The 18,972-nt window shown below is 37.1% G+C and overlaps 1 protein-coding gene across 10 annotated transcripts in view; it reads left to right on the top strand.

The window, feature by feature from the left end:
• Window positions 1-1,662: 1,662 nt before the first annotated feature.
• The window catches only part of SH3GLB1 (SH3 domain containing GRB2 like, endophilin B1), a 35,013-nt gene continuing 17,703 nt past the window's right edge, over window positions 1,663-18,972 (top strand). For 2 of the 10 annotated variants that reach the window (XM_058716707.1, XM_058716700.1), the window contains exons 1-4: window positions 1,665-2,045; window positions 12,433-12,574; window positions 15,446-15,574; window positions 17,712-17,845. In XM_058716707.1, coding sequence (XP_058572690.1) covers window positions 1,974-2,045; window positions 12,433-12,574; window positions 15,446-15,574; window positions 17,712-17,845 — 477 coding nt within the window. In that variant the 5' untranslated portion in view covers window positions 1,665-1,973. Of the gene's footprint in view, window positions 2,046-12,432; window positions 12,575-15,445; window positions 15,575-17,711; window positions 17,846-18,972 lie in introns of all 10 variants that reach the window. The other 8 variants (XM_058716705.1, XM_058716703.1, XM_058716709.1 and 5 more) reach the window with 6 other exon arrangements.

Here is an 18,972-nt window from a genome sequence, read left to right as displayed (position 1 = left end):
AGTTTATCATGAACATAACAGGCAACCTCAAGAATGCTGTTTAGGTATAGTTACAGAAATAGAAGTCAACTGCATTGAATCAGGCAGGAAACGGATAGTAAGTTAATACAGGTAACACACGAGTCTTATGAATTTGTGAAACGAGAGAAACAGTATTAAAACTCTAAAGGCTCAACAAAAAGAAGTGACTTTTTTTTTCAAGTTAGGAAGATCTACATGTTTGAGGACAGGATTCAGAGTTTTTTTCCTATAATGGTGGACACAGTTTTGTGATTCTAAACTAGAATGAACATAAATGATGGCAAACATATTTATTGTGAAGACGGACATCTGGAAAGAGAGAAAGTGCATTTCCACATAAAAACCTAAAATAGACAATAAATGAAAACCAGGATTCCTGATTACATATTTCCTTTTCCATATTTCTGGGAAAATAGGTTGAGATGAAATATACATGCAGCAATTTTGGTCTTGGAGACTCATTCTATTGGAGTTACCTTAGAAAGAAGTGGTTGTTTCTGTCACCACCACAGAGAATAAAAGAATACAAATATTTATATGAATCTGCTGTTCTTTATGTCTTCAGGAACTAATCTTTCAGCCGTTAACAATAGCTACTGCTTCTCTGCTGCTTCAGTAAAACATGAGCTCATTTCATTGCCTGCTGGGCCTGTATTTTCCCAGCCCTAATGTAACAAAAGGATACAGTGACAAAAAAAATAACATGGAGTGTTTTATTCTTGAAATACTGTTTCTCCCTCTGCGCTATCGCCTGTTTTAACTTAGTTCAAGCATAGGTCGTATCGTGAGAGCTGCTTTGGAAGTTACTTGGCATTATGGGCTTTTGAACAGATTTCACTTCATATTTTCATTTGTTATTAAAATTCCCCACACTGAATGTTAAGGGTTAAGAGTTATTCCATCTCACTCACCATTTTATACTTCCTTGTGTCTCCCACCTGGCACTTTGTATCCCCCGTCACCGTACTTTGCACACAGTAGGCGGCTTGTGTTGCTCGAATAATTCAGCGTGGCTGCCTTAAGGCACTCAAAACCCCCGCAGCAGCAAATAGTTAACGGAGCTTCTGGTGGGGGTGAAGGGCCCGAAGATTGTCAAGTAACCCAACTGAGAGCTCCTTGAGACCAGGGACAGTTTTGTTCAGTACGGTATGTCAGCCCCTGATTCAGTCCTGGTACACAGAAGATTCTCAATAATCCTTAATGAACAACACACTCAGTGGGAACTATAAACTCAGCCCTGTTCAGCAAACGTAAATCGAGTGCCACCAGGCGTCAGGGATCAGCGGGGCGTGGCTGCTACAAGATGCTAAGGAGTTGTCTGTTGGTTGTAATTTCATAATATTGTCATTCTGTGCTACAATTTTCATATTTTCCCTTGAAACAAAACGGGGGAATTTGGGTTGTCTCTGCTCTCAGTTTTCAGCGGCTAACCTGCAAACCAGGGCCCCCACGACTCACTACTCGCTTCTGGCAGCTAACGTGCCCCTCCCTCCGGTGGAGCTGGCCGAGCTTCCGGCGCGCCCCGCGACTGCGCCGCGGCGATCCAGAAGGGGTCGCTGTTCCCGCGACAACCTCTGAAAAGGCTCCACCCCGCGGCCGGCGGGGCTTCCTCCGTCCGGGACCCCGCCCCACACAGCTCATTACCAGTCCGTCAGTCTCCTTCTAGCTTTCGGCCGCCAGCGCCGACGCTAGCGCCAGACTCGGCGGAGCAGGCCCGACGTCTCGGCCGCCCCCGCCGCCACCCGGGCGCGCGGCCCGCCCCGCCCATTCTCTCCCCTCGCCCCACCCTCTCGCTTCCCCCTCACGGAAACGACAGCTGCTGCGGCGGGGCTGGCGCCGCCTCCCTCCACCTACCACGTCTGCCCCCGCCACTCTCGCCCGGTGCCCCAGCCCGGCCTCGGCGCCTCCCCGCTAAGTCAGCCGGCAGCTCCGCCCGGCTGCCGCCGCCCAGGATGAACATCATGGACTTCAACGTGAAGAAGCTGGCGGCGGACGCGGGCACCTTCCTCAGTCGTGCTGTGCAGGTACCGCGGTGGGGGGGAAAGGGTGGCGCCCGAGAGGGCCGAGGAGGGGCCGCGCGAGGCGGCGGCGCTCCCCGCACCCGACCACACGGACCGGCTGGCAGGCCTGCGGCCGGAGGCCTGGGTGATGGGCGCGGCCTGGTGCCCCCTCCGGGCACGGCGGCGGTTTTCTGCCCCCTTCCAGTTCAACCGCCGCTTCCCCGGAAGCGAGGCGGGGTGGGGAGAGGGTGCGGAGCTTCCTCCGCCCCGGGAGGACACCTTGAATTCGGCTCCGGACCGAGAGACAGCACCGCCCGCCTTTCTGGCCCCACATCGCCAGGGCTGGTGTGGCCGCCCTCCCGGGGAGGGCAAAGGCCCTGCTAGCCCGGCGCGGTAACGAGAGAGAGGGGCCTTTCTTGCACCACCCCCACCCTTTCCTTTCGTCTCTCTCCCTCTCCTCGCCGAGTCCAAGAAGGAAGTTTCCTTTTCCTGCCCCTGAACCGAAAGAGCTGCCAGCGCAGTTCCTTCCAGCCCTCTCTCTCCCTGAAAGGAAGGTCCCTGGGCTTAGGGCGGTCCGCGGGCGAAATGGAGATCGTCGGTTGGCGTCCATACTCTGCCAAGGCCTTGGGAAGCCTGGAGTTTGGGGGTTCCCACCTCGTTCTCAAAATGAGGAGCATCGGCAGCCGGACAAGGAGACGCTGGAGGGGAAGATTCGCGTTATGCGTGTTGTCAAGAGTTGTTATATTTCAAATACACTTTAAGGGGGAAATTTAGCCGTCTTGCGGCATTCCGCAGTCAAGGAAGTGTCAGCACTCGGGAACTTGGACAGTTTTCCCCAGCTATCACCCACATTAGGTCAACTCGTTTAAATCTACGAACAGATGTAAATTTCACACAACATGAGTTATAAACAATCTGGTGCTTAAATTAATGGCATAGTCAGAGTAGCAACAACATTCCCTTTTGTAAAGAGAAAACAAAAATAATTTTCTAATACACAAACCAAACTAATACTGAAATGTAAGTCAGTTGCACTGCCTTATTACTTTTCTCCTTTACCCCAGTTTCATTGGTGGAGTTGATCTTACATTGCATTATTCTTGGCAAGAGAATGGTAGAAGTCGAGCTAGGTAATAGCTGCCTATATTGTGAAAAAAACTGTCAAACATATGCAAGGCATTTGACAGATTATCTACTGTCCTTTCTGTAACTTTGCCAGATAGATGCTGTTAACCCCTTTTAAATATGAGGAAACAGCCTCATAGAGGCTAAGTTACTTGTTTAACTTGCATGGCTAGTAAATAGCCAAGTGCTGCCTGATCTACTACTCATTGAAAGCTGCTTCTCTCTTGCAGAGTAGGCATTGCAGATATAGAATATAGAATGTTGCAGACTGGAGAGACTTTAAAGATCATCTAATACAATCTGAGCATTTCAATAACACTTAAGCAGATAATACTTTTAAGGCAGTGGGAAATTCCTTCTAGGTGTTGATTTCTAAGTTCCAAAATCTGCATGGTGAGTAATAAGCTAGCTGCCTTAACCCTTATCTCCTCCTCCTTCATTAAAATATAAGCTATAGATGGTTCATTTGGCCTGGATGGCTCGGTTAAGCGTCTGACTTCAGCTCAGGTCATGATCTCAGGTTTGGTGAGTTCGAGCCCCTCATAGGACTCTGCCGTCAGCGCCAAGCCTGCTTCGGATCCTCTGTCCCCCCTCTCTCTCTGCCCCTTCCCTGCTTGCTCTCTCTCAAAAATAAATAAACATTTTAAAAATAAAACATATGCTATATTGTAAAGACATTGGTTAAAATGATTTATTGATTTAAATTAGCCTACTTCCGATAGTTAAAAGACAAGTGCAAGGAGGGTGAGTGGTTGAGAGTCTGAAATGATTTGATTTGTGAGACTTAATGTTGACTGAAAAGAGGCCTTCAATATTTTTTATTGCTGATTCCCAAAGATTTTGTTTGCCGAGCAGAGATTTGATGTTGTATTGCCACCCTTTTAAAGAGAGATGTGTTTTCAGGTAGAGAATCCACAGTGCTTAAATAAGACACATGTACTAGAATTTGATTGATTGATTGGTTGATTTTTAGAATTTGATTAAAATTGTTAGTAGACTTGATTTAAAAAATAAATCTAGCAGGCGCCTGGGTGGCTCAGTCGGTTAAGCATCCGACTTCAACTCAGGTCACGATCTCGTGGTCCGTGAGTTCGAGCCCCGCGTCGAGCTCTGGGCTGATGGCTCGGAGCCTGGAGCCTGTTTCCAATTCTGTGTCTCCCTCTCTCTCTGCCCCTCCCCCGTTCATGCTCTGTCTCTGTCTCAAAAATAAATAAACGTTAAAAAAAATTTTTTTTAAATAATAAAAAAATAAATCTAGCAAAGCTCTCAAAAGATGTACTTTTCAGATGGATTTTAATTGCTCATTGCTTCAAATCCTTTAGTTTTTAAATTCTGTCCTAATCTTAGCTATCAAATTATTCTCAGTACTAAATACTTAAGTGCCTACTGCCATGTCTGTCTTACACTACTATTTTGGACTCTGGTGATACACTGGTGAATAAAATCAGCAAAATACCTGTTCTGATAGAGCTTATAATCTAGCAAAAGACAAATTAGTAAATACATCAGGTGGTGATGAAGAAAAAGGCCAGAAGTGATATGTTAATGGCGGGGATGGTGGTTTTTGCCAGGTTGTATAGATATATGATTCAGGACAAGTCTTTCCAACAGGATCAAATTCCAAGAGACCTCAAGGAAGTGACCATTCCAATTTTTTGGAGGAAAGGCATTTTAGGCAGAGGGAAAGAGTATGAAGACCCTGAGGTTCTGGGTTACCAGGGTTATCAGTTAGGGAGCTGTGGCCATAGGATAGGCAAAAGGTGATATTGACTTAGGTGACAGTAATAGCAGGGAAGATTCAGAACCTATTCAGTATTGCTTCTCAAGTTGGCTTGAGGCTAGGAGGGAAAGATGTGTTACGGATGACTATGAGGTTTTGGCTTGAGATTTACTGAGAAGGGAAAAATTTCAGGAGGAACAGACTCCTTAAATATTATCTTTTTCTATTAAGTCTGTATTTCTTAGAAATAGGTTCTGAAATATTTATGTAGACGGTATATTATATCTGAGGATTGCTTTAAAATATTCTAGAAGAGAAAAAGGGAGTAGTTGAAACAATGGCAGAATGTTCACAGTTATGAAGCTGAGTTTCAATATACTATTATACTTTTGAATGTTTGACCTTTTACACAGTACTATTTTTTTAATTATGTAAGAAGAAAAAGATGATTCCAAAATACAACATGTGAAATTTGGAATGCTGTGTAGTAATTTTCAACAAAAACACTGCTTTGTCATTTTGCTATTTAGTTAATAACTGAATTCCCAGTCTAAATTGAGTTGACATCAGTATAGTGCCAAGTGCCAAGTTTCATGCTAAGAATAGGGTAAGAGCTATGCCAGTTACTCATTATAAGTAATAAAAACAGTAGGAATGGAATTCAGCTTTCACATTTCTAAATAATAATTTCTATTCAAATCAAATTATACCTTAAGGAATAGGTCATGCTCTTGGTGGCCAACTGCCATATCTTTTTTCCATTGTACTTAAAAGTTTTCAGATTAAAAAGTAAGCATTCCCTGTTTTAAAAAAGAGAGACTATTAAACATACAAATTGGTTTCATCACTCTACTCTCTTATAAAATCTGTTTATATGGGAGCACAGGGGTGGCTTAGTCGGTTAAGGGTCCAACTGTTTGTTTCGGCTCAGGTCGTGATCACAACAGTTTGAGTTCAAGCACTGCGATGGGCTATATTTATATGCCTTGCCACTTTGAAAGAATATTAAGGTAAAATGTATAAATCAGTAGGAATATTTATTCCATTTGGGTGCTTTTGTTGTTCTTAACTCCCTCAAAATAATAGAATACAAAAGCATCAGGTAATTTGTCCTCCATAAATTGTTACTTTATTAGGGACTTAAAAGCCATTTAGTCTTAGTATCTGTCTTTTCAGTCCAGACTCCTTAGTTGAGTATTACATACTCCTTTCTGACCTTGTCTTTTTTTCACTCATGTATACACACTATATTCCTATCAAATTATTTTTTAATTTCCAAAATATCTTGTACTTTTCTAACTGTAGACTTTTGTTCATACATTTAAATTCCTCTTCAGTGCCCTCCACCCTCTCTCTGTGTAGTCTTTTCCTTCCCTCTGGATGAAACTTCAGTCCATCTCAGACCCCAAGGGCTTGATGTGAAATCTTGTGTCATTTTTCAATTCTGTATGATCATTTGGCATTTTTTTTCTTCTAATGAAGGTCCTTGGAGCTGTAAAATTCTATTACTCTATGGCTTTCACATCTTTATAAGTTTGTATGTCCTAAGGAATCAACTCTGTTTCTTATTCCCATCTCACAATATCCAACATCGTTCTTTTATTTATATAATTTTAGGGGGTACCTGGGTGGTTCAGTTGGTTGAGCATCTGACTTTGGATTTCGGCTCAGCTCGTGATCCCAGGGTCGTGAACCTCCACTCAGCACGGAACCCGCTTAAGATTCTCACTCCCTCTGCCCCTCTCTCCTGCTCGTGCTTGCTCTCTGTCTCTCTCTCTCTCTCAAAAAAAGAAAGAAAGAAAGAAAGAAAAAAGTTTCTGTCATTTTAGTCAGGCAGGGTATCCATATTCAAAGTTTACTCTTTGAATCATTTAGTATGTTAAATAATTTGTTATTTTTATTAGCGTTTTTCTAACATTAAATCTGCTGAAGTTGAAGTTGACTAATGCCAGTCTAAAATTTTAAACTGTTTAATTTAACCTGTATTTATTGAGTACCTTCTAGGTGCTTGGCATTGAAGTACAAAAGTAAAGGAGACCTGGTCTCTGCCCTCATAGACTTCATAGGCTAACCCCAATTTATCATAATTAAGTATTTTATTCTTTGTAGTAAATATCCATTTTGTGAAGTACTATTCTGTTACTTCGCTTGATAAATGTTCCAAGTGGACACATTTCTACTTCAGAATTGATATTGAAGCAAAATTTTGCTCACCATCTTTAAAATAAGACCATATTGTTTCTAAAAAAATATTTTCAACTTAAATTACTTAGGAGTTTAATTTTCTAATATTTCCTTTGAACTGCCTACTGAAGTTACTGTATAAACTTCATGAATGCCAGCTATTTTCTGAGGGGGAAAAAAAAGTCTTTAAATTTAGTTGCGAGCTTGGCTTTCATCTCCAGTTTAATTTAGCAAAAATGGTGTGTCTAAGCCTAGAGGTAAAGATGAATATGCTGCTGCCCTCAACTAACTTCTGTTAGATCCTATCTGGATGGAATTCTAACATGACCACTCACCCAAGCCCTTTTGAAATCCTGTTTCTTCTATAGAATTTACACTGCAACAGCTTCACCGTGTCTCTCAAATTCTACTAAATAAAACATGTCACGTTCAAAGTCCATACATTTTCTGATTGTGTAAAAACTTCACATATTTAGTGTTACCCAAAACTTTTCACATCCTTTGGTGCTTGGTGTTAATTAACTGATAGAAGATGGTTTGTTAACCTGATGTTAATATAATCACCTATGAGCTTAGAACAGTAGTTCTCAGTCTTAGTTGCACTTAGAATTACCTCAGAAATCTTTACAGGCTGCATCTCAGTCTAGTTAAAGAAGAATCCTTGTGGTTGGAGTCGGCATCATTGTTTTTGAAAGGTTGCCCAGGTAATTCCAAAGAGCAGCCAAAATTGAGAATAAGTTGAGAAGGATCTAATTTTACAATTTACAAATTCATTATATTCAGAATTTGTGCTATATATTTACCCTAAGAAGTTTAGACAACTTTTAAAATGTTACTTTACCCACTCAAAGAATTGATGGTTAGAGTTCATACTAAATAGATGTCTTTCATCATATAGTCTTTTTGCTTGTGCTTTTATCTTTGTAGTAAAGCATGGTATAGAATCCTGTAGGCTAGATGCCTATCCTGCAGTAAAGAAAGGATCACAGTGTCTGGCATAATGTGGCTGACTCAAAGACAGTCCTTTCCTTAAAGAAGTGTGTAAAGAAAATATGTAAAGAGAAGGGGATTATTAAGCTTTCGGTTCTCGTGTCACTTTACTATATTCCTAATGAAATCATTATGAAAGAATTGTATGTCAAATTACATTTTAGAGAACATTGGATTTGGACTTACAGAACATATTCTGACTTTCATTGTAGGTTTTCACAAAAGTTTTTATTAAATGATACTGCTAAAAGTTCATTAAAATGCTTAAAATCAAACTATAGGGGTTTTTTTGTGGGTGTTTTTTGTTTTGTTTTGTTTTGAGAGAGAGAATGTGTGTGGAGGAGGGCCAGAGGGAGAAGGAGAGAGAGAACCTTAAGCAGGCTCCATGTTCAGCATTGAGCCTGTTGTTGGACCAGATTTCACTATCATGACCTGAGCTGAAATCAAGAGCCAGACGCTTAGCCTATTGAGCCACCCAGGTGCCCCTCAACTATTGTTTTTAACTAACAACTGGATATCCTCAGAAGACTACAAACTTAGTAGTGATTTTGGACTTAAATATGTTGAAAACAAAATTTTTTTATTTTTTTTTAATGTTTATTTAAACATTTCTGTTTAAATTTTTGAGACAGAGAGACAGAGCATGAATGGGGAGGGTCAGAGAGAGAGGGAGACACAGAATCCGAAACAGCTCCAGACTGAGCTGTCAGCACAGAGCCCGACGCGGGGCTCGAACTCACGGACCGTGAGATCATGACCTGAGCCGAAGTCAGATGCCTAACCGACTGAGCCACCCAGGCGCCCCGAAAACAAAAATTTTTTAAAGTAAAATTTTAAATTTTTTGTAATTAGGGAAAGGATTTTTTTTTTTTTTTAATATTTATTTATCTTGAAAGAAAGTGAGCTAAAGAGGGACAGAGAGAGAGACAGAATACAAAGCACATTCTAGGCTCTGAGCTATCAGCACAGAGCTCAGCACAAGGCTTGAACCCACAGTCTGTGAGATCATGACCTGAGCCAAAGTTGGACGCCTAACTGACTGAGCCACCCAGGCGCCCCAGGAATTTTGTGGTTTTTTGGGGTTTTTTTGGAAAGAAAAGGTCTTCTGTCTGTCTCAGAAGGGTGCCATTATTTTAATTTCATGTTTGTGTTTAACCAGCATTCTTAAGATCATAAAATCCTTGATGGCAAAAGAACTGTGTCATATGCTGATTCTTTATCTCACTTACAATAGAAGAAAATATATACCCCATAAATATCTTTATTAACAATTTAAAACGCCTAAATTTAGCTGATGTAGCTCATTTTCTGTAAGCTTTCTTTAAAATATTTTAGAGAAACATGTATGTATTAAATATACTATATCGTTAACTTAATATGTCATACCTGCTGATTAATAGAAAAAAATCCTTAAACCCCCACAGTAAAGTCATGGGAGATACTGTGTTTTTTACAATTATAAGTTTGAGTAATAAAATATAAATGTATAATTTCAACCTAAATATATAACATTCGCAGTGTGTTTCTGTACTGGCACCTTTTTTTTTTTTTTTTTTTTTTTTTTTTTTTTTGCTCATTCTAGATAGGATTAAAGTTAACCTTAAGTTGATGGTTATTGAATATCATGTAAGAAGCAGAGGTGGACTATAGGATACAGCTGACCAGAGTGCTACGAACAAAGACACAGAGGCAAGGAAAAACAGAATATATTCATATAATGGTAGAAGAAAATACTAATTTTTTGAAGTCAGCAACTATTTACTGGAAGTCTTACAGTATAAAGAGACTGTGATTTAAACAGATGTGAGATTGAAGATTGTATCGCAACACTGACACGTTAGGCAAAATGTTCATCACTACAGTTGTGATTCTTACCTATGTGTTATAAGAGTTTATTTTGGTTTTGGGTTTTAGGTTTTTTTAGTATTTGGTATAAAATGCACAGCTTGGTATATGGCATTTTCTAATTTATCTTAAGCCCTGACACTGTTAAAAATACGGAAGTATTTTCTAGAAGATTCATTAGCACCGCCTTTATATGTGTTAGTTTTTTATAGAAGTCCTTAACAGGGGCGCCTGGGTCGCTCAGTTGGTTGGGCATCTGACTTCCCTGTTAAGGACTTCTATAAAAAACTAACGTGTATAAAAGCAGTGCTAACGAATCTTCTAGAAATGCAACTGGAAGACCAGTCATGAAAGGACTTTATACCCTTCCCTTAGATCTTTACATAGCCCATTTCTTATCATTTGCTCTTAGATCAGTTGTTACCTGTTCAGAGAAGCTGTTTCTCTAACCACCCACATCTCACACCTTTCAAACTCCTGTTCCCCATTCCAGGCCCAGGTTGCATATTTCTCTCCCTTTGAAGCCTTCTCTGATTCTCCTGCTTCTCCCTTTCCCTGCAGAATGAATTCTTCCTTCTTCTACACTCAAATTCATTAATTCACTCATTTAATTGTTCAGTCACTCAAAAAATAATAGGACCAACTTTGTTGGTCCTATATCCATTGTCTTTTTGTATCCTTATTATCGAATTGTTTACTTGTTTATTGTCTGTTCTATTAAAATGTAAGCTTCTAAGAGCAGAAACTTTGTTCTGGCTCCTTAAACCCATGTGCTTAGAATAGTGCATGGCACATATTAAGGTACTTAAAAATATTTGTTGAAGGAATGAATGCAATAAAGAAATACATATACTTATTAAGGTGCTAAGTTAAGAATTTTTCTCTATTGGTAGATCAGCCTTCATAGATCATGTTAACCTGGATGTATTTCCTCCTTTGTTTGCCTCCTATTGGTTGCTTTATCTGGGAGATAACCTATTTAACCATTAGAGGTAGACCTCGAACATGTAAAATTCTAACCTCTGTAGGAGGTCTGTAGCCTAGAATCTAGGGATTTGTAGAGGGAATGCCAGAGTTCACTCTTAAGAGTGAAATTATAGTAGTTACCCAACTGACCGTGGCATCAGGGTTTTGACCTTTTGCCCAATGCAACTCCTATTCCTATCCTCAGTTACAGTACATTGCAAGGTTGTGGGCTTAGGCAATAGCTTTGGAACTGCTATTTTCAGTTGCACTCACTGGGTCAGGGCTTGTCTATAAGCCAGTCTCAAAAAGACATAAGGCTTTACAAAAGCTATTGAAGCTTTTATTTCTAGCCCCTGAACAAGACCTTCAGTGGGGAGTTAACACCAGACTCTAAGAATAACATTCTAGAGGACCTTTCAGCTAAAAATGTTAACTGATAATCAACAGAAAGTATTAGACCAATAAAAAGGATGCTGAAAGAAACAGATAATAAAACTCAGAAAAATGAAGTAGCAGAAGATATTTTAAGAGATGAAAAGGGGGAAAAAAGCACAGTAAACATTACATTGTTACCCAGAAGTGAGTCATGACTAATGAGTATAGAATTAGTGCTAGTGATATGCCTGTGTTAGGATGAGAGAAAGCCACATATTCTAGAAGAAAATTTTGCATGGTAAACAGCCTGAGTCATCACTTCTTTTTTTTCCCCCCCAAGTCGTCACTGCTAGTGTTCAACTGAAAGTCTTTAGAAGTGCCCATAAAATGCACATGGAAATCTTTTTACCTCTTTGTTCTTGAATGGGCAATGCTGCTTTTCCTCAAAAACCACCACATTCAAGATAGTAAAAATTGATATGCTGACTATATTTAACTATATTTTATGATCTTTAAAACCTGCCTCCACAGTATGAATAAGATATGCCCCAAAAGTTAGTCTGTAGATCAATTGTTGTAACATATCCTGAAGAAACAAATGGTAGTTTCCCAGAACATCCCATAAAAGCATATTTAACTGGAGGTGATTAAAGTGCCATTAATACAAAGCCACGTTAACATAAGCAGCCCTTTTTAAATTCAAAATAATAATTACCAGACACTGAACAAAGTGATTTACATACATACTCTTACTTAATTCTCAAAGCACCGTACGATATGTATCATCTCTCTTTTATGATAGTAGATACCTAAGAAAACATTCAGAAGCTTGCTCAGGTCACACAATTAGCAGTGCAGCCAGAATCTGAATTCAGCACAATGGACTCAAAATTCTTACTCCTTACCACTATGCTATCCTACCTTTATATGTAAGAAATACTTATATACCAGGCAGTATGCTAGATTTTCTCTAGAATTCACACCATACATTTTTAGCAGAACTGAGGATATACGTTAATCTTAAGAGAGGGTCCAGATTAAGAGGTATGGATAAATTTCTATAGGGGCAAAAAAAGCACTCAGTGCAATGGTTTGCAAACAATTATTTGTATGTTTGGGAGTGTCTGGATTTGAGTTTTTAATTACTGATATAGGTTCCTAAAATGTGTTTGAGGTATATTTAATTTTTTTTATAATTAATAACAGTTCACAGAAGAAAAGCTTGGCCAGGCAGAGAAGACAGAATTGGATGCTCACTTAGAGAATCTTCTTAGCAAAGCTGAATGTACCAAAATATGGACAGAAAAAATAATGAAACAAACTGAAGTGTTATTGCAGCCAAATCCAAGTAAGAAACTTTTTACCTTTGTCTACCTTATTGACTAATCTCATTAAAGGGTACTGTTAGTAGGGGTTTTTTTAATATAAACAAACAAACAAAAAAGGTTTTGATAGCTATTGGAAAACAGAAGTTTTTGGTTTGTGGCTTTAGGGTCTATGGGTTTGTGTGTTGTGCTTTTGGTGAAGAAGAGGGTGCTAAACAACTCTTTGTGTACCCTCTGACAACTGGACTAATCGTGTTTTTCAGGCCTTCGTAGAATCCTCTTGAAAACTCAGTTTCAGGGAGTGACTTTTAAGAGTTAGGAAGGCTGTGAAAAAAAATTAACCTTTTTTTTTTTTTATATATATACAGGGGAATTGTCCCTAAATAATTAAGGAAAAATTATGTGAAAACTTAGTTACCAATTATTTATGTTTATGTTAAGTTTTATATTTTTACATAAATTATTCCATTTGATTTTCAGACAACTCTAAGGTTTCAGATCACCAATCTCAGTAATCTTTCAGATAAGGTGTACAACAATTGTTTATTAATTGCAAATCACAAGTTAGCATTTTATACAGTGTAGCTTAGCCAGTTAGAAGTGGAAATTGAACTTGAATTTGGTGTATTGACACCCAGTCTTTTCACTGTGAGCTTTATACATCAACAGTGAAGAACAAAGCAGCAAATGTTTTCATTCCCCTTTGCCCCAGTATTGTGACCATGTTGTGAAATTCCAGAAGCTTACTTTTAGGTACTAACTTCCAAGGTTTAAACTTTATTGCTATTCTGTGAACCTGAAGCACTACACAAAATATTAGTAATTTTGTACATATTAATTGAACTGTGGTGACCTTCTGAAACAGGCTTTTCACACTTTGAAGCCTGTTGTCTTTGAACACCAAGTGGTATTTCTTACTCATTTAAAGCTACTTAAATTATATACCATGGCATCTTAAAAAAGTAGTAGATATTTTGCCTTTTGTTCCTTGCTCTGTCCAGAGCTCCTTACATAAGTAGTCTATTCTATATGTTTTTCTGAATGGCAGACAAACTCATACACAACTGGCAAACGGGAATTTCATCAGCATAAAGTTACAGTGGCTCATATAGTACAATTTTACATTAGTGTTTTAAGTCTGAAGTAGTAAACAAAAATTGGGTTTTTTGTTTGTGCTCTGACTATAAAGTTACATAGATTATGAGTGGTCAGGCACAAACTTCATTTTACTCTAAACCCTGTTAATTTGGGGGTACAATTTTCCAGAACCTAGAGTTTTTCAGAAATATTTATTGCATTATAGCAGAATTGCCCGCAGATTTTTTTAAGATTTTATTATGGTCCATTGATGCCCTAATGAAATGAACATTTAGTTTAAACATACCAAATGTTTTATTAACTGAATGAAATCAACATAGGATTCAACTTTGAACTTTTGACCAAATAGATAGAAATGCAACAAAGCTAAGAATCCCTCTCACAGTCAGAAAATGAAATTCTGAAATGTAGTTAACATCTTTTAAATGGTTATGTTTTGGACTGACTCATTATGGTTTTAACCAATTTAAAGGTTTTAAAAGTCCTGCTTAAAAACTTCTGACGCCAAAGCATAAGAGACTGTTAAAAACTGAGAACAAACTGAGGGTTGATGGGGGGTGGGAGGGAGGGCAGGGTGGGTGATGGGTATTGAGGAGGGCACCTTTTGGGATGAGCACTGGGTGTTGTATGGAAACCAATTTGACAGTAAATTTCATATATTAAAAAATAAATAAATAAATAAATAAATAAATAAATAAATAAATAAAAAACTTCTGACGCTGCTTCAGAGTCTACCACAAAAGCAAGTATTATTCCAGCAGCCTATTTTATGTATTATAATAATGCTTATGCTGGCTCCTGAAGTGTTTGTTTTATTGGTTTAGTTCATTTTTTAAATTTTCAGTGCACTGTGTGAAGCTTCCACTTGTGGAGGAATTCTCTGAGGTGCTTAGAAGGGACCTATTTATTTTAGCTTCTCTTTGGATTGTAAGTTTGATTCATAGTTCATCATTATTTCTAGAAACTGACTTTTTCTCATTTGTCTCTAAAATACCTCACTATTGGGTGACAGTGTAGGTGTGAATGTCTTGAACATTACACTAACCAAGTGTTTATATTCAGATTTTACTGATTTTTTTTCCTTTCCATGTACACTAGCCTTCTATTATTGCTTTTAACCTATTTTGTATTTTAACCTTACTGTTAATGTTAATGTGAATATATGCTGAGAGATATATCTTGTACTTTAAGCAAAATTAAATAAAATTAAGCCAAGATACCATATTGCTAATCTCTGTCTGTGGCTGTTCCATGCCTAGATTGTTCTATTCCTTAAATTCCCATGCCTATATTTAGATTCTAGGAAAGAGAGAAAGCATGCGAGCAAGCAAAAGCATGTAAAGGGTATTAGAGGTATGTGACTCTTTAGTTCTTATAGGTGCCTTATCTCTATATTTTCACAGCTGGAAATCCCTGGTTTTGAAATTGAAATGAACATGTATTCAAAGTTAAAAATTAGACTGTGTATGAGTGGGACAAAGGCAACTTCATTAGGTATTAAGTGAATAACCAACTCTTTTAAAATCTCATAGAATACTCACCGTATAATAGTTTTACTTTAAGTATTTTTGTGCCAAAATATTTTACCATATTTTTAAAGTATAAGTTTCTTTGAGCTATATAATACTGCAACATAAAAATTAAAAATTCTCTGTTAAGATATGTACTTAGAAGCATGCTAACTTCATGTTTATTTGCAGAGTGATAAATGGCTCAGAGGGAAAAAAAACAACAATAAGTCTTTTAAGTAGTTTTGCTTTTTTGAAATCATTGATAGTTTTAAACCTTTCTCCTAGATGCCAGGATAGAAGAATTTGTTTATGAGAAACTGGATAGAAAAGCTCCAAGTCGTATAAACAACCCAGAACTTTTGGGACAATATATGATTGATGCAGGGACTGAGTTTGGCCCAGGAACAGCTTATGGTAAGCAAAAGGCAAAAAGATCTGCTAAGTTAATAACTTTCCTTTTAGATTTTTTACTACTTAGAGACATCATTAACATTTGCCAAATATTAGTAGACTCAATTTTAACTTCAAATTTTTTACGTTTAAATTTCAGATAAAGTGAGAAATACAGGTGACCAGTAAATATGTGCAATTCAATGTAATGTTTTTAGTATATATTATTCTGAGAATTCACATTAATCTTTTTAGATCTAAAAAGTTGAATGAATTAATTCCTTACTGGTACTCCCATTGAATCTTGCAACCTCTGTTACAGTACTTCTTTTGATATATTGTAATTTTGTTTACATATGTCTTCTCTAGATGATTTCTTTAAAGCTTTCTTGAGAGCTTATTGATTTCTATAATAAAATGCCTGGCACATAGTGTTTGAACACATCACTAGTGCTTTCATTACACAATGATGTTGGTACCACAAAAATGTTAACAATGGTTATCTCTGGATAACTATTTGGATTACATGTTTGGATTACATTTCATTCTATTTTCTTCATGTAATTCAAATTTTCTATCATCGTGCTTTATAGTTATGTCAGCTTTGCTAGTTGCTGTACTGACTTTTTAAATGTATAACTCTGAAGCTCATTATCCCTCAAATCTAATTTTCTCAGAATATAAGACTATTTCAGATTTCTATAGCGTCTTTCCCTATTGTTCATGGCTAAAAATTCTCTTTATTAAGACTTCTGCAAGAAATTGGTCTTTATGTGGGTATGAAATGGTAGGTAAATGATTTTCCTCATATAGTACTGATTTATAAAATAGTTACTAAATTCTGGAGCAAAATGAACTTAAAGTTTTAGTAGTTACCTTTATGTCAGAACGAAATACCCTAAATACTGTATAATGAATGGCATTAATCCATTGACTGGCTGTTAGATATGCAACTGAAACTTTTACATTGTGGTTTTCAAAATGTACTTCTTTCAGAAGTCTGAAAATGCTTAAAATTTTTATAGTTTTATTTCTAAATTTTAACTATTTTACAAAAATTTTACACATTAAACAGATTTTTTTGTGCTTGCTTGTGTCAGATGCGATTAGATGCTGGGGGTCATAAAGGGCATCCAGCCCTTACCTTCATCAAGCTGAAGGCCTAGTGGGACATGAACATTCAAAAGGAACATTTTTTCCTTTTTTAATCCACTTAGGTTGTTTTTACCCATAGTAATTCTATTAATCACTCTACCCTGATTATTGGAGTTGGACTTTGTGAATCCACTTATTAGTAATTGATAGTAGCTAACAATTGAGTGTTTCAGGCATTGGGCTTAACACTGCACAACATATTATTTCTGTAAATCTTCAGTTATATCCTACTTACAATATAAATTATCTCCATTTTGAAGACAAAGAAATTGAGTCTTAGATTACATAATTCATCCATAATCCTACATCTAATAATTCAAATGGAGATATGTATCCAGACATGGCGCTCTTAACTACTGTGTTATATTATCCTCCTTGCCAATCAGATCTGATCTCATGCTAACATGGAGGAATCAAGATCCATAGAATTAAAATTTATTAGAGGTAGACCTGGGAGTAGAACCTTGGTCTTGTGGTTCCCTTTCATTTGCTCGATTTTCCACTGTACTTGTCCTATTTAAACATTAAGGTATATGTGTTACAAAACATGGCTTTTTCTTTAACCTAAGATGCAAATTTATACTATTATTTAAAGATACTTGAGGCCCACGCATTAATATAGAAACAGAAGACAAATTTTGACTTATTAAAATATTTTAAGCATTAATGCTTTTCTAAACATACCTCCACTGTTTGAGCTATGACCATAAATACTTTTTAGTATATTTATTCTCTTGTGTTCCATTGGTTGAATTGGTACAATTAACTATGGTATGATAAGGACTTCACCTTTGTCATTTTTATTTAGATATTTATAGTCTTAAATTTACCTTTTAAAATAAAACTAACTACAGTTAATTCTGTTTTGTTTTTTACTTAAGTAAAGAAATGACAACTAACTTTAAAGCAGATCAAATTGCTGATTTTATTTTCTGACATTACCAGAAAATGGTAAAAAAAGAAAAAAAAAACACAAAAAACCAAACAACACTTTTTTCCTTTGCAGGTAATGCCCTTATTAAATGTGGAGAAACACAAAAACGAATTGGAACAGCAGACAGAGAGCTGATTCAAACATCAGCCTTAAATTTTCTCACTCCTTTAAGAAACTTTATAGAAGGAGATTACAAAACAATTGCTGTGAGTTGGAAAATGTTCCCTTTTTTTAGTACAATATTAAGATATATAATCCAGTTTTTAATGAATAATTTACCCTCTTATTGATCATGTAGATGTAGCAGATTAGAAAATTTAAATAATCTAGCTAGGTGCATATCCAGCAGAACACAAACCTAACCAGAATAAAGGACTCTTAAAGATATGTACTCTATTTTTGTGTCCCTGTAGTGTTATTGAGATTACTTTACATCAATTCTTGTCCATTACCAGCATTAAAATTTGTAGAGAAGTTCCTGGAATTATTATAAAAATATGGTACAAAATATCACGATAGTATAGACATGTAACTATTCATTTAAACTGGAAGCAAAAAACCTAATTATTGGAAGCTATATTTCCGGTTGTTCGACTTCCTGTTTTTTGCATCCTTAGAAGCCTGTTATCTTCTCTTCACACAGCTGTGTTTTATTGCCAAAGAAATAAATATCACCTTCCCAAGCCTAGTATTATTTTTTGTTTGTTTGTTTCAGTGATGGAGAGTGGAGATCTAGGTGGATTTTTTTCCTAAGATTTTTGCAAGATTATTCTTTATTGTAAATACTACTTTAAACTTTAATTTGCAGATCTCTTATTACAAATTATTTCAGAAACTCAGTATGTTTACAATGAATTTGTCTGGGTAAAAAGTATTTCACCTGAGACAAAAGAAAAGCTACCAAGTTGAAAGATGATTTAAAAGATTAAATTGTCAATAGGATGAAATTTGATATATGAAATCTGGAATTCCACTTTGGAGTAGTAGAACTGCATTCACTGCTATGGCACATTAAGTGAACCTGCATAGTTCTTAAAGTAGATCACTTAAGGTATCAAGAAACTTTGCCCTAGGCCCATATCTCCTTTATCATAGGTATTTCCTAGATAGTCTGTTTGAAACATTCTCATCCTGGACAGTACTGACATTTTGAGTCAAGTAATTCTTTGTTGTGGGAGCCATACTGCATTGTAGGATATTTAGCAGCATCCTGCTTCTACTCAGTAACACACCCACACCCCCAATTGTGACAACCAAGAAGATAGAGCAAAACATTTCCTGGAGAGCAAAACCACAAAATATTAAAATTAATATTCGTTTGTTTCTGCCATCA

This window comes from Neofelis nebulosa, chromosome 2 (assembly GCF_028018385.1).
Source record: "Neofelis nebulosa isolate mNeoNeb1 chromosome 2, mNeoNeb1.pri, whole genome shotgun sequence".
NCBI classification, from domain to species: domain Eukaryota; kingdom Metazoa; phylum Chordata; class Mammalia; order Carnivora; family Felidae; genus Neofelis; species Neofelis nebulosa.
Note: the sequence above shows the minus strand (reverse complement) of the source record. Positions and strands in the feature narration are given on the sequence as shown.